This window comes from Panthera uncia, chromosome D1 (genome assembly GCF_023721935.1).
Source record: "Panthera uncia isolate 11264 chromosome D1, Puncia_PCG_1.0, whole genome shotgun sequence".
In the NCBI taxonomy this organism is placed as follows: domain Eukaryota; kingdom Metazoa; phylum Chordata; class Mammalia; order Carnivora; family Felidae; genus Panthera; species Panthera uncia.
Window position 1 is genome coordinate 55,038,476 of NC_064808.1, and position 16,769 is coordinate 55,055,244.

Sequence of the window (16,769 nt, forward strand, 5' to 3'; positions counted from 1 at the left end):
ATAATGTAAAAAACCATGAGTCTATACCGATATAAACAAACATGGGAGAAGGGACAACTCTTCTGTATAGTAGAATGCAATTAGTAAATACATAAGGAATGGAGGAGTTAGAAAATCATCATCTTACAATCATTGGTAGTAATAAGTGATTCAGGTAAACCACAGTGGAAGACATTCTACACATAAAAGGTCTCACTTAAAAAAAAATCAAAGTACTGAAAGACAAAGAAAGGTTGCAAAACTGTTCTAGACTAAAGATTAGAGAGACATGACAAATGTAATGGATAATCCTGGAATGGAAAAAAAAAAAATCTTTACATGGAAGTATTGGCACAATTAGTGAAACTTGCATATGGACTACAGATATTATCAATGTTAACTCTATTTTTATAATTGTACAGTGTTTTGTATAATGTTCTTGTTCTTAGGAAATATAAGAATTTAGGGGGGAAAGAGGCATGATGTCTATAACATATTCTCAAATACTTCAGAACAAAAATTGTGTGTGGGTGTGGGGGAGAGTGCACAGGGAGACAAAGAAAGACAGGAAGAAAGGGAGAGACAGGAGGTAGATAATTATAAAGCAAATGTGACAAATGTTAGTAATTGGTGAGTCTAGGTAAAGGGTATGTGAATTCTTTGTTCTATATTTGCAATTTTTCTCTAAGTTTGAAGTTATTAGGGATAAAGGGGACTTGCTGTTCCCTTTATTTAAAATCCACAGCAAAGTTATTTCACTCTATTGAATATGGACAGCAATCTATCTACAACGGTACTTCTCTCAACAGAACCAGGACAGAAACAATTTCTAGTCCATCAGTTCTATTAATTCCTCTTTTCTGGTTTTAACCTTGCAGTCCAGAATGAATGAAGCAAACAGAAAATAAAATTTTGATAGGGGAAGAGTAATGTGATATTAATTTTTTGCAAGGACAATCACACAAGTCCTTAAAACTAACTGGTATTTATTATCAAGAAGACCAGGAAGGAGGCAGAGAGGGCCTTCAAGAGGAGGCAGCAGCGTGAAAATCAAGATTAAAAGCATGGAGGTATGAACCATCATGATACCTTACTAATTCTTTACATAGTTTGATATGGCTACTGGTAAGGAAGCTGCAAGTGGTATGTTAGGGCCACATAGTGAGCCCTGTATTTTATCTTTTGGATAATGGAGAGCCATGGAAATGACATGGGTATGGCGGTGATAATTAAAAAAAGATGTTTTTTTATAAAAATTTTTTTTTTTTAATATTCTGAGAGACAGGGTGAGACAGAGCATGAGCAGGGGAGGGGAAGAAAGAGGGGGAGACCAGAATCTAAAGCAGGCTCTAGGCTCTCAGCTGTCAACACAGAACCTGACGTGGGGCTTGAACTCACTAACCATGAGATCATGACCTGAACTGAAGTCAGAAGCTTAACTGACTGAGCCATCCAGGCGCCCCTGGCTGTGATTTTAAAAGCTCACCAGGACAATAAGACAAAGCCATACTGAAGTTACACATTCAAATTCTGCTACCTAAGAAATCCTGCAGCTTCTTAATACAAGGAAAGAACCCTGTCTCCAACGAATTATATATCAGAATTCATTCCACCAGGCCACAAACTCAGCCACTTCTCTCCTTGTTCCCTGTGACTACTCTAGTCCAAGCCATCAATTATCTCTTTCCTGGACTAATTCAACAGTCTCCCTATTTTTCTTCTTGCCCCCCACAATCTATTGTCCACAGTTACCTTTTAAAAATGTAAATCAGGGGCACCTGGGTGGTTCAGTCGGTTAAGCTTCCGACTTCAGCTCAGGTCATGATTTCACGGTTTGTGGGTTTGAGCCCCACATCAGGCTCTGTGCTGACAGCAAGGAGCCTGCTTGAGATTCTCTCTCTCTCCCTCTCTCTCTGCCCCTCCCTGACTCACACTCTCTCAAAATAAATAAACTTAAAAAAAAAGTCAATCAGATGTTTTTCTCATACTTCAAAGTCCTTTCATGGCTCTAACGATAAAATCTACACTCTTTATGCTGACCTACAAAACTCTGAATGATATGGCTACTGAGTGCCTGTCCAACCTTACTCTCTACCATTCTCCTTCTTGGCTCACTATTATATGGCAACATTCTTGCTTTACGGCCTTTGCCTGTGTTATTCCCTTTCTCTGGAATGATCTTTCCTCTGCTTTTTACTTGGTGGCCTCTTCTCCTTCTTCATATCTTACCTAAAATGTTACTTTCTTAGAGAGACCTTCTCTGACCACCATTGTCTATTTCCTCCCAGGTATTCACTATTATATCATACTGTTTATTTTCTTCACAGTAATTCTGCTGCCCTATTTTTTTTTCAACATATGAAATTTATTGTCAAATGGGTTTCCATACAACACCCAGTGCTCATCCCAAAAGGTGCCCTCCTCAATACACATTACCCACCCTCCCCTCCCTCCCACCCCCCATCAACCCTCAGTTTGTTCTCAGTTTTTAAGTCTCTGATGCTTTGGCTCTCTCCCACTCTAACCTCTTTTTCTTTTTCCTTCCCCTCCCCCATGGGTTTCTGTTAAGTTTCTCAGGATCCACATAAGAGTGAAAACATATGGTATCTGTCTTTCCCTGTATGGCTTATTTCACTTAGCATAACACTCTCCAGTTTCATCCACATTGCTACACAGGCCATATTTCATTCTTTATCATTGCCACGTAGTACTCCATTGTGTATATAAACCACAATTTCTTTATCCATTCATCAGTTCATGGACATTTAGGCTCTTTCCACAATTTGGCTATTGTTGAGAGTGCTGCTATAAACATTGGGGTACAAGTGCCCCTATGCATCAGTACTCCTGTATCCCTTGGGTAAATTCCTAGCAGTGCTATTGCTGGGTCATAGGGTAGGTCTATTTTTAATTTTTTAAGGAACCTCCACACTGTTTTCCAGAGTGGCTGCACCAATTTGTATTCCCACCAACACTGCAAGAGGGTTCCTGTTTCTCAACATCCTCGCCAGCATCTATAGTCTCCTGATTTGTTCATTTTGGCCACTCTGACTGGTGTGAGGTGATATATGAGTGTGGTTTTGATTTGTATTTCTCTGATGAGGAGTGACGTTGAGCATCTTTTCGTGTGCCTGTTGGCCATCCGGATGTCTTCTTTAGAGAAGTGTCTATTCATGTTTTCTGCCCATTTCTTTGCTGGATTATTTGTTTTTCGGGTGTGGAGTTTGGTGAGCTCTTTATAGATTTTGGATACCAGCCCTTTGTCCAATATGTCATTTGCAAATATCTTTTCCCATTCCGTTAGTTGCCTTTTAGTTTTGTTGGTTGTTTCCTTTGCTGTGCAGAAGCTTTTTATCTTCATAAGGTCCCAGTAGTTCATTTTTGCTTTTAATTCCCTTGCCTTTGGGGATGTGTCATGTAAGAAATTGCTGTGGCTGAGGTCAGAGAGGTCTTTTCCTGCTTTCTCCTCTAGGGTTTTGATGGTTTCCTGTCTCACATTCAGGTCCTTTATCCATTTTGAGTTTATTTTTGTGAATGGTGTAAGAAAGTGGTCTAGTTTCAATCTTCTGCATGTTGCTGTCCAGTTCTCCCAGCACTATTTGTTAAAAAGACTGTCTTTTTTTCCATTGGATGGTCCTTTCCTGTTTGTCAAAAATTAGTTGGCCATACGTTTGTGGGTCTACTTCTGGTCTGCTGCCCTATTTTAACAGAAGTGCAAGAGGAGAGGCCTCTTGTTCATTGATTTTCTTGTTCATGCTAGCCAGTGATACATGCTCTGTAAATACCTGATTACCTGAATGTATATCTATGTACCTTAAGGGGGCCAAGTGGAGTCTGACCATTTTCCTGTCGCACTGGAAGCTGGTTACTGAAAGAAAGCAATTCAGACTGAATGACACTTCGTAAAGGCATTGATGCAGATCCAATGACTTCTGGCTGAGAGAAGGAAAGAAAAAATTCAGGTTAACTAAAGACAAGCCACGGGAGATTTTAACTGAAGTGACAACATAGGACAGCTTAGAAGAGAACCCATGCTTTATGAAGTAAATATCTTAACTATTTGACGAAGGCAACTTTAAGTGGGAATCTATATTCTGTCATATTTTGGTCCCCATTCTGGGTTTTATTACTTCTCTCTGGAAAATTATAGAGAGTTTCATAAGTCACCAAGAGTTTGGAAGATTATTTTTTTTTATTTTTAAGAGTTAATGCTTTACAAAAAGTTTTCAACTTCACTAATAAAAATAAAAAAATAAAATTTAGATGATACAAATTTTTGCCATTAGGCTAGTAAAATTACAAAACTTAATATATCTCATGCTATCAAGGTTATGGAAAAACAGAGGCTATCATATGTGTGAAGCTGGGAATATAAACTGGCAACATACTTCTGGACAGCAAATTTGGCAATAAAAATATTCACTCTTTTTTTTAAAGTTTATTTATTTACTTATTTTGGGGGGAGGGAGGAGCAGAGAGAGAGGGAGAGAGAGAACCCCAAGCAGGCTCTGCACTGTCAGCTCAGAGACTAATGTGGGGCTCAATCTCATGAACTGGGAGATCGTGACCTGAGCCAAAATCAAAAGTCAGACATGCTCAACTGACTGAACCACTCAGGTGCCCCTTAAATATTTACTCTTTTGGGGCGCCAGGGTGGCTAAGTCAGTTAAGCGTCTGACTTCGGCTCAGGTCATGATCTCATGGTTCGTGGGTTCAAGCCCCGCATCGGGCTCTGTGCTGACAGCTCACAGCCCAGGGCTTGTTTCAGATTCTGTGTCTCCCTCTCTGTCTGCCCCTCCCCCACTCACGCTCTGTCTCCCTCTGTCTCAAAAATAAACATTAAAAAAAAAAAATTAAAAAATATACTCTTTAGCTTAGTAATTGCTTCTGGGAATTTTTACTAAAGAAATAAGAAACACATAAAAAACTTACACACAAATATATCTTAAATATTTAAATGTCTTAAAAATTAACAATTAGAACTAGAGGTCCAATAATCAGGAATTATTAATTATAGACCATACTGCTACAATGCAATAATATGTAGCCATTAAAATGATGTTTACAAAAAGTCTGAAATAATATGACCAATATCTGTTTTGATGTTTGGTAAAATAGGGTATTAAGTTGTATATAGTAAATCTTCAAATATTTATAAAGATAATGTTAAACTTTTTAAAAAGCAGGATAAACGCTGTATACAAAGTTATCCTAATACTGCCAAAGATTTACACATGTATTGTATTCATTTGGAAAAAGCAAAGGGAAAACAAATATTAACAATAGTTACTTCTTGGTGATGGGATTATAGACAATTTTTGCTTTTCAAAAATATTTTTTCAAGTTCTCTGCAAAACACATGTATAATTCTCTTATTAGAAAGAAGTCATTAGCTAGATGATTCAATGTAAATATACTGAAATGTTTACAGAGGTTGTCTTGAGGTTGTAGAATTATCTTGTATTATTTATATCGTCTGAAAAAACAAAAAAACCTCAAGCTATATTCCTCATGCGATCCATACCAAAGAAGAGGTCAAAGATTAAAAAGGCTACTGTTTAACAAAAAACTGTTCATGACATAGTTTATTGATTTATGTTGTGCCAACTGCAAGTGCATTTGATAAACTTGGAATAAGCTGGTCAAAACTGCTATCCACATTATATTTTCTTGGATCTCTACATATTCTGCCTGGAAATAGGAAATAGAGTCTTAAATTAAGGCTAATAACCTATATCAATCTAAGTAGTCACCTCTCTGTAAGCAGGGAATACAGTGAAAAGGTTAAGAACTTAGGATGTGAAGTCAGAAAACTTGAGATGGAGTTCTGCCTGGCTTTGTCTTTTATTAGCTTGTGTGATCTTAGACAAGTTACTAAACTTCACTAAATCTCAGTTTGTCTGTAAAATAAAGATAATAATGTACCTAATTCACAGAGTTGTAATGATTAAATTTGATAGTGTGTTCGTGTAGTGCTTTTAGCATATCTGACTTATAACAAATAGTAAACAGAAATTAGAATTAAGTTATTAGTGCCGTTTGAGCCTGGAGAAATTCCTAGTTTAGGTAGGAATATAATTTTAAGTATGCTCTAATTCCTTAGTATAAATGGTAAGGCAAAGGTTAAAAAGACTTGAGATACCTTTTTCTGTGGGGTTTTCTTTGTGTAAATTTGGAAAGTGAGGTTGGAATTCCACCAGTGTTCTATCATTGGGCCACCAAACTGTACTGGAAACACAGATCGCTGCTGGAATTTCACCACTGTAAGGAGAATCAAACACATAAACACATGTCAGGCTACCCAACTAGACCAATCATCAATCCATGCTTTGACACCACCCACCCACCTCCTTTTTGATCTAACTAAAATCTCTTTCAGAAATCTAGTCCGTGTAATTTCCTAAAGGTGTTAGTGGTATAGGGATTTAAGGAGCAGATACAAAGAGAAAACCCTAGGTATGACACATGGAAGATAAGCAGTGCTATGTTGCTCTAGTTTTGCTATGAGAAATTCATGTCAAGCGCATGAGCACAGGATGCGAAAAAAAGAGATCTTCACTGGGTGTAAGGTAATATGGTTTATTGTTTTTAAAAGACAAGTTGGTAAGCAGTATAACAAAAGAAGGGGTTGGGCTGGAGGTGGGACAATGAGGGATAAATGAAGAGAATTGAATCGAAAAGTGTAACAACAAAAATGAGTTTAGCTTCTGGCTGAAGACTAGGGGAGGGGACTCCTACTATCATATTCACACAGGGTGCCAGGTACTGATGCTACTTGGCAGTGTTGTTAGGCAGGGTAAAGCTGTCTCTTAGATGGAAGGGAAGGGGTTTCTGCTGTAATAACAAGTGTAAATGGGATAATGTAGTATTTGAGTTTGTGCTCACTGCTATGGGGTTTTAACAGATTAAAAAAAAAAAAAAAGGAATCTGGGATTAGAATCAAAGAATATAAGTTCCAGCTCCAGTTCTGTTACTTGCTAGTGACCACCTCAACCACAATTTACCACCTGTAAAATGATCTTCCTGTTCATTCACTTCTATACTCTTAAAATGGATGTGGAAAACCCTCACAAGGCCCAGTTACAGAGAGACTTGCTACCTCTGGTATTCACTCAAACTGCTCATTTTGGTCTACTGATCAATTTTATTCATCTTCGCCATCATTTTTTTAACTTTATTTTTTCTACGTTCTTAAAAACTTTTTAAAAATAAAACGTTTATTTTTTAACGTTTATTTATTATTTAGAAACAGAAAGAGGCAGAGCATGAGCATGGGAGGAGCAGAGAGAAGGGGGAGACACAGAATCTGAAGCAGGCTCCAGGCTCTGAGCTGTCAGCACAGAGCCCGATGTGGGGCTCAAACTCACAAACCAAGAGATCACGACCTGAGCCGAAGTCGGAGGATTAACTGACTGAGCCACCCAGATGCCCCAACAAAAAAAATTTTTTTTAAGTTCATTTATTTTGAGAGAGAGTGCACACATGTGCGAGTTGGGGAGGAGAAGAGAGACAGAATCCCAAGCAGGCTCAGCACTGTCAGTACAGATCTCAGCACTATGATCCTAAGCCAAAATCAAAAGTCAGATGCTTGACCAACTGAGCCACTCAGGCGTCCCTCATCTTTGCCATCTTAATTCTTGACTCTGTATACTTCTCTTGGTACTCATAAACAGGATCTGGGTCTTCTAATCTGGATCCACACAGGAACTGTAAACAAAAGGTCTGGGCCCAGGAAACCCACACCCAAGAGACAAGTTTCCCCGATTTTCCTACCAGGAAAAGGGAAGTAAGACAACACCCATAGCTCATCAGTGTGCTGAAAGGACTGAGGTAATAGATGAAAAAGCACTGTGGATACCAAAAAGTCTTTTTTGTACAAACAAAACTATTTCATTCAGATTTTTCCTCACCATCTAGGTACATTTTTAGCACTATATTATCTTAACTGTTTCTAAAGCTTGTGTTTTTGTTTTTACCACCATAAAAAGCGAGTTAGGTAACAATGGAAAAAGAAATCATGTAAATAAATTGCTAAACAATGTCCCAGAGAAGTTATTTTTTAAGAGCTGGAAGGGTGGAAAATAAGAGTTGGAAGGTTATCTTGAAAATACCTAGTCCAATCCATGTTACTGTTAAGAGAGGCCCACAGATGAAAAAAGTGATTTGCCTAAGGTCATATGATTAGTGTGTGGTATAAACAGAACTAGAATCTGTCTTCTAATTCCTGGTTTGATGCTTATTCCACACTTCCAATATGATCTTTTACAGAAGGACATGGGGAGAACTCAACTACCGTGGCCAACAATAATGATAGTAATAATTGAAAAGCAATACAGACTAAGAGCACAGAGCTTGGAATATAAAATGTTCTAGGTTCAAATTCTAGTTCACCAATAAGCCAGTTGTATGATCTTAGACAAGATACTTGATTGTTGTTGTGTATTTGTGTTTTAATTTATGAGTGAGACAGTCATAAAGGACTGAGTTTTGCTTTGTTTTTTTTTTATGAAAATCAGTTAAATGGTTAATGTATATAAAACACTGAGTTGAATTCTTGGCATGTAGTTTAGTACCCCGTAAATGTGAGCTACTATTTGTTACATACTATTTTAGAGATTAATGCTTTTATATTCATTATCCCATTTGACTGTCTATCAATCCCTTGTGTCCTTGCTTTGCAGGTATTACATTAACTGAAACTCATGTGCCTTTGCTGTATCTCAATTTTATAGATGGGGAAACTGAGGCTCAGAGAAATTTTAAGAAAATCACCAGATGTGACACAGGTAGATGGAGATAGAAGCAAAGATCGGAGAAAATGATCCAACATTTTTCTCTGCATATAGGGGTTTGATAAGTTTTAAGCATATTAAAGCTCCTCAAATATACTTTCAACCAGCAGGATCAATTATGCATTCCTGAATGCTCTGAACAAACCTCCATAACAGCTTCTGTTGCTGTCAATAATTTAAGCGTTCAGCCAGAAGTAAACATATGAAAAATTTTAAATGCCCTAATTCTTCCTTTAAGGTGATGGGGAAAGTAACACCAACACATCCTAGTAAAAATATATTAAATTACTTTAAGTGCTGTTTTTAAGAGTAAATAAGTATTTTTAATGTTTGTGCTGGATATACTCACATCAAATGAGAAATGATGCATGTACAAAATTATTCTACTGAGGTACCTTTTTTTTTTTTTTTTCAACGTTTATTTATTTTTGGGACAGAGAGAGACAGAGCATGAACGGGGGAGGGGCAGAGAGAGAGGGAGACACAGAATCGGAAACAGGCTCCAGGCTCTGAGCCATCAGCCCAGAACCCGACGCGGGGCTCGAACTCACGGACCGCGAGATCGTGACCTGGCTGAAGTCAGACGCCCAACCCAGGCGCCCCTGAGGTACCGTTTTTAACAGTAAAATTGAAATAACTTAAATATTGATATATTAATCAAGGCATGTTTATTTTTTTTATGTTTATTTATTTTTGAGAGAGAGTGCGAGTGGGGGAGGTACAGAGAGAGAGACGGGACAAAGGATCCAAAGTGAGATCTGTGCTGACAGCACAGAGCCTGATACAGGGCTCAAACCCACGAACCATGAGATTATGACCTGAGCTGAAGTCAGATGCTCAAGTGACTGAGCCACCCAGGTACCTCACAATAAAGGGTGTTTAAATTATGGCATATGCATACAATGGAATATTATGACTCAGAAAGGACTAATGAAAAAATTACTAAGATACACTGTTAAAGACAAGGTGCAGAACAGTGCATATAGTATGCTAATACTTGGGTAAAAATGGGAGGGCGAGAAAGGATAAACATATTTGCTTACATATGCATAAAATATCTTAGTAATAATATAAAATTTACAACACTGCCTACAAAGATTTTGACCAAGTAAATGGATTATATCTAGTTAAAATAATAAATAGGGGCACCTGGATGGCTTAGCCAGTTAAGTGTCTGAATCTCAATTTCAGTTTAGGTCATTATCTCATGATTCTTGAGTTCAAGCCCATGTTGGGCTCTGTGATGACAGCCTGGAGCCTGCTTGGGGTTTGTTCTCTCTCTCTCTCTCTCTCTCTCTCTCTCTCTCTCTCCCCCTCCCTCCCTCCCTCCCTCTCTCTCTGCCCCTCCCCTGCTCATGCTATCTTTCTCTTTCAAAATAAATAAACATTAAAAATAAATAAATGAAACAAAATAAAAATTTAAAAATCCAATGTTACCATGCCATATAGGAAAGTCACTTGAATGTATAGGAGAATTAGGATCATATCTCTTACTTCTCAAATTAGCTCCCAGAGAAAGAATTCCACACTGATGAACAGTTCATGGATTAAACTGAATAACCAAGGCAAAGATATTCACAAAATCTGTTAGAAAGTTATATAACTTTGGATGACAGGAACATAAATGTTTATTATAGTACCCTTTTAAGCCTTTTACTTTTTTGTAAAAATACTTAAAATAGAAAAAAAAAGACAATAGTGCATGCAACAAAAGAAAAACTAAACTGGACTACAGCAAAATTTAAAACTTTTGTGCTATAAGTGATACTTTTTAGAAAGTGAAAGGACAGCCTGTTAATGGGAGAAGATATTTGAAAATCATAGCTCTCATAAGGGTCCTATATCCAGAATGTATAAAGAATTCTTACAACCCAGTAACAAAAACTTAAAAATGGCCAAAGGACTGCAACATTTCTCCAAGATATACAAATGGACAGTAAGCACATGAAAACATACTCAACATCATTAATCATAGGGTAATACAAATCAAAACCCCAGGGAAGGGCACCTGGGTGGCTCAGTCAGTTAAGTGTCTGACTCTTGATTTCAGCTCAGGTCATGTTCTCACAGTTCGTGGGATTGTGCCCTGCGTTGGGCTCTGTGTTGACAGCACAGAGTCTGCTTAGGATCCTCTCTCTCTCTCTCTCTCTCTCTCTCTCTCTCTCAAAATAAGTAAGTTTTTTTTAAAAAATTAAAAAACCAACCAACCAAACAAACCAAAACCCCACAGTGAGATAGTACTTCATAATCCCTAAAATGGTTAAAATAAAAAATAATGAAAGACAACAAGTTTTGGGGAAGATGTGGAGAATTGGAACCCTCCACACATAGTTGCTGAGAATGTAAAATGGTGGAGCAGCTGTTGAAAACTGGCAGTTCTTCAAAAAGTTAAAACATACAGTTATCATATGACTCAGCAATTCCACTGTTAGGTATATACCCAAGGGAAATGAAAGCGTATGTCTACACAAAAACATGTACACTAATGTTCATAAGCATTATCCACAATAGCCAAAAAAGCAGAAACAACCCAAATGCCCATCAGCTGATGAATGGATAAACAAATGTGGTATAGCCATACAAGTAAATATTATATAGCCATAAAAAGGAGCAAAGTACTGAAACATGCCATAACATAGAGCAAATTTGAAAATATCATGGTAAGTCAAAGAAGCCAGTTACAAAAATCACATATTGTATGATTCCATTTATATGAAATGCCCAGAGTAAAATCATAGACAAAAAATAGATTAGGGATTGCTTAGTGCAGGTGTGGGTGGAGACAGGAAAATGAGGAATGAATGCTAATGAGTAAGGAATTTCTTTTGAAGTGATGAAAATGTTCTAAATTAGATCATGATGATTACACAACACTTCGAATATAATAAAAATGATTGAATTCTTCAGTGGGTTCAATGAACACTTCAAATAGTTACACTGTATAGTATGTGATTGTATCTTGATAAAGCTGTTTTAAAAAGAAGAATAAAAGAGGGGTGCTTGGGTGGCTCAGTCAGTTAAGCATCCAACTTTGGCTCAGGTCACGATCTTGTGGTTCACGGGTTTGAGCCCTGTGTCAGGCTCTGTGCTGACAGCTCGGAGCCTGGAGCCTGCTTCTGATTCTGTGTCTTCCTCTCTCTCTGCCTCTCCCCTGTTTGCACTCTGTCTCTCTCTCTCTCTCTCTCTCCCTCAAAAATAAATAAACATTAAAAAAAATTTTTTTTAATAAAAAATAGAAGAAAAATGGCAATAGTTGAACAAACATGCTCTAAGCATCAGGAGTTCTGCATTCTAGTCTCAGGTATGTTACTGACTTCCTGACTTGAATCAGAAGAGTCCTAGCACCTCTAGGCCAGTTTTCTCACTTATAAAATAAAGGAATTAGAGTAGATTCATCTCAAAATACTTTCTAAGATTCTACGGTACTATAAAAGTCAGATGAGTATTTAGGGATTGAAAAATTCTTCCACAGCCAAAATGTCTAAGGAGCAGAAAACCAGTCTCTTACTTCCATCTGTAATTTTACTGGAGGCAAGTCGAACGACCTCAGTGATCAAAGCTGTTTTTCCCAATCCACCTTTAGAAAAGCCCACAGGAAAGTGATATTCCACAAAGAAGGTGCTAAAAATCAAAACCAAAAAAGGTGATTAAAACATAAACCAAATAACAAACGTATTTACTGCCTGATCAATCCTACATATCTTTCAAGGTCCTATTTTCAGCACCTCAGATCCTCAGAGGCCCTATCTCTTCTCTTCAAAGCCTTCAACTAGTCCTTTCAGGCAGAACTTCCTGTGCTCCCATAGTTTGCGCTCTCTTTCTCTCTATTACTGACACATAATTGACATATAACATTGTATTAGTTTCAGGCATACAGCATAATGATTTGACTTTTGTATATGTTGGAAAATGATCACCACAGTAAGTCTACAAATTTTCTACAGCACTTTAAATATAACACACCTATTTTGGCTCCTATATTCCTGTGTTATATAGATAGCCATTTAAATGTGTTTCTTTTCTGACTATAAAGTATGTAACAACAGAGTCAGGGTCTTAGTTGCCTTTATTCTCATGCTCACCTAATATCATGCCCAAAACCTAGTGAGGGATTTGTTATATTTTTGTTGACTGAATGATTCATATGAAAGCACTTTATAAATCATAAAATGTTATACAATTATTTATCATTATCATCAGATACACTTTGCAGAAATGTCAAATTTAGCTCTTCCATATTAGAGACGTACCGCTTTGTTGTTGCTGTCACGTTAGGTGGTCTCCCAGAAAAGCTTTTTTTGCCAGAGGTCATCTGAGGACTATCTGGAGGGACCCTCATTGTTTCGATGATAATTCTGACGGAATGTGTTCTACCCAAAAGGGCCAGTCTATCCACACTTAGTGTCATCACTCGGGCATCTTCTGGAGTTTCTGATATCTGTTGTTCAACCAAATTTCTGCAAGGAGTTAATATAGACAGTGAAACAGACAGTCCGAGGCCCAACATGAAATAATCTAGTTTGATAGGCAAGAAAATGAAAGAAGAAGGGCAGCAAGTATCTTAATTCACAAGTTATTGAGGATTGAGAAATGACTTCAATCACCAGAATTCTGGTCCTAATCCACAGTGAAAGAAATTTCAAAAAATGTTAAAAAACATTCTTGTAATCTGGGCACCTGGGTGGCTCAGTTGGTTGAGCATCCGACTTCAGCTCAGGTCATGATCTCCCAGTTTGTGAGTTTGAGCCCCACATCAGGCTCGCTGCTGTTAGCACAGAGCCTGCTTCAGATCCTGTCCCCTACTCTCTCTGCCCCTCTCCTGCTCACATTCTCTCTCTCAAAAAACAAAAACAAAAAAACATTCTTATAACCTAAAGGCTTGTCTCCACACAAGTATAAAAACTGATGTTACAGAATTAGATTTTCTACAAGGAATACAGACATTACTTCAGTTACCCACTACTTTAACATAACTACTATCATTTTAGTGTACTCCTTTTCATTTTTCTTTACGTACATTTTCCACATAAATGTAGTGCAGCACACATTCAACCCAGAATTCTGCTTTCTCCCTTACCCATTTTACTGTATCCATCTTTTCATATTATTACACTTAAAAATTTTTTTCTTTTGAGAGAGAGAGAGAGAGCGAGAGAGCACAAGCAGGGAGGGGGCAGAGAGAGAGAAAGAGAGAGAGAATCCCAAGCAGACTCCACACTCAGCATGGAGCCCTATGTGGGCTCGAGCCCATGACCCTGGGATCATGATCTGAGCCAAAATCAAGAGTTGGACACTCAACTGACTGAGCCACCTAGGCTCCCATATATTATTACACTTTTAAGGATGGTAATACTTAATGAATTATTGTAACTCACTTAACCAATATGATAGTGTTGGGGAAATACAAGTCACTTACTTTAAGACATCTTGTGAAAATAATCTGACTTTGCTTTTGCCTCTAGATAAACATTAATGGAGAGGCTCACCTATTTTTCTTCCCCGCTGCCCTCTTTTTCAACTTATCATTTGACTCCAGAACCTTGGGAGATATGGCAAGAGCTTCTGACTGGTTCATTTTTTTAGAAGAGACAATATCGTCTTCACTGAAGGAATCACTGATGCTGGTATCCGATTTCTATGGGGGAGAAGAAGCAAAAAGAGAGGCACTAAAAAAAAAAACTGGTAATGAAAACATTTCTCTAAAAGTAATCAAAATCTTCTCTGCACATATATAAGTCTTTTAAAGAGATAACTAATGCCAGGGAGATAATCCCACATTTCTCTTGGTATTTAAAAATAACCTACAAGTTCAGTTCAAAGAAAATAAATGAAAACAGATTCTTCTTTCAAATTCTCAATAATATCATTACTTATTTACTGCCGACTATGCATCTAGTACCAAAGGCAGATTCCAAAGCCTGTATTTCTACCACAATTTGAGGCAAAATGGTACAATGTCATGTACCTATATGAATGCAAAGACTCAACCTTTTTTCACCACTCCATACTACTAGTAATTCATTCTACTCTTAATCTTGCTAAGATGAACTGTTTATTATATCACAAATTCTATTAATGGAGGAACCAGTTGCTAAGCCCCCTGTAATTAAATTTTATTTGGAGAAAAAGGAGCTACCACAATTTACTGATCAGCCCTTTCTATCACAAAATGCAAAATAAAGAGAGAAGACAATTTAAATTTAAAAAAAATTTAAAAAAAATCCAAATTAACAAAATTTTTTTTTTTGTTAAAATACATGCAGAATAGATCCAATGTCATTTTAAGTTTATCACCTCCACCTCACTTTTTTCAGCATCTCAGGGTGTATATTATATTGACCTGTGACAAGGGTAACAGTAGTTAAATAAGCATGATAAGAATGTCCTTCAAGGAAAAAGAACAACTTTTTCAAGAGGAAATTACAAAGCTTTTTATTCTTAGGTTTGTCTTTATTAAGTGCCAGCTTTTAAAAATGGTTATAGACAAGACATTCAAAATTTAAAAGTGTCTAACAGCCTGAAGGAAAAGAGAGTAAATATAAACTAGGTTGTTTAAAAACTAAGAATTTTAGGAACCAAAAACACAGGTGAATAATGCTGAATTCTAAGCTGTGGATATTATTCACTATTAAGACCATCAAACACTGACCCTGGGGAAGGACATGAGCATTCTTACTCCTTTGTTTTTCCACTGCATTACTGGTTCACTCCTTTCCATCAACAAATCTTTTCTAAATTATTTTGTTCAAATAGCATGGGGATTACTTAGTGCCATTCATGCACTTATTTATTCACTAAGTACTGAGTACTCAAAATTCATCAGGCTTTTGTGTACTGGTAATACAAAAATAATGCAGGTATGTTCTTGCTCATGAAGAACTGTCTCATATAACACGGGCTGTGATAGAGGTATGTGCAAGATCCTGTGGACATTCAGGTAATAAATTCTGTGTGGGGAAATCTAGGATGGTTTCTTCAGAGAGGTGATCAGTTATTTTCAAAGAATAAAGAGAAGTAACCAGATGTGTAGAAGCATTTCAACATTCAAAGGAGAAGGATCAGTATGAGCAAGAAATAGAGATAAAAAAAAAAAAAAGCTAGAATGTCTGAGGAGTGATGAGACAATCAGTGTGACTACAGGGTAAAGGGCAAAAGTTGGAAATGAGGTTAGGGAGGTAAGTCAAGATCAGATAATAATGCCATGCTTATGGCTTATGAGATGATGTGGTCCAGTGGGAAAAATACAGGCTTTTCCCCAGATAGACCAGGGTAAGAATTCTATTTCTGTCACTTAATTACTAGTAATTAACATCTCTAAGCGTTTATATCATGATAGGTACAAGACAACACTATCTTACAGGGCCAGTAAAAGAAATAATGAATTTAAAACATTTGGCACAATACTCAAAAATAATAGATAACTTGTAAATTCCCCACCACATCAAAAATGTATAATAAAGGGGTGCCTGGGTGGCTCAGCTGGCTAAGTGTCCGACTCTTGATTTTGGTTCAGGTCATGATCTTGCAGTTTGTGAGTTCCTGCCTCAAGTTGGGCTCTGTGCTGAGCATGGAGCCTGCTAGGGATTCTCTCTCTCTCTATTTCTCTCTCTCTCTCTCTCCCCCTCTCTCTCTGCCCCTCCCCCACTTGCTCTCTGTATCTTTCTCAAAATAAATTTTAAAAAATAAATAAGCCTTAAAAAATGTGTAATAAAGATAAATTCCCTTTCCTTCTTATCCCATAAGTAACATAGCATCAGTGATGATTTTTAATATAAAAAGTCACGAAATCCTAATAATTTATAATGCCTTTGAAATCCATCTCTTCCTTTCCAGCCCCATTGCTGCCACTCTCTTTCAAGCTCTACCTCTAATACACACCTCCAATAACCCAATGGTTTCCAGTCTGTGGTTTCCTGTTCGCTTCCACATATTCTCCCCCAAGTTAGCTCCCTACATTAACATTCCTAAACCACCATCTTGATCATGTCATTTCCTCCT

The 16,769-nt window shown here is 37.3% G+C and overlaps 1 protein-coding gene across 9 annotated transcripts in view; it reads right to left on the minus strand.

Annotated features, from left to right (window-relative positions):
- C2CD3 (C2 domain containing 3 centriole elongation regulator) overlaps positions 1-16,769 on the minus strand; it is a 145,495-nt gene that overhangs the window by 90,155 nt on the left and 38,571 nt on the right. For all 9 annotated transcript variants that reach the window (XM_049652074.1, XM_049652047.1, XM_049652031.1 and 6 more), the window contains 5 exons: positions 14,258-14,406; positions 13,022-13,228; positions 12,280-12,392; positions 6,122-6,240; positions 3,793-3,915 (listed from right to left, as the gene is read on the minus strand). In XM_049652074.1, the coding sequence (XP_049508031.1) occupies positions 3,793-3,915; positions 6,122-6,240; positions 12,280-12,392; positions 13,022-13,228; positions 14,258-14,406 (711 nt within the window). The remainder of the gene's footprint in view (positions 1-3,792; positions 3,916-6,121; positions 6,241-12,279; positions 12,393-13,021; positions 13,229-14,257; positions 14,407-16,769) is intronic.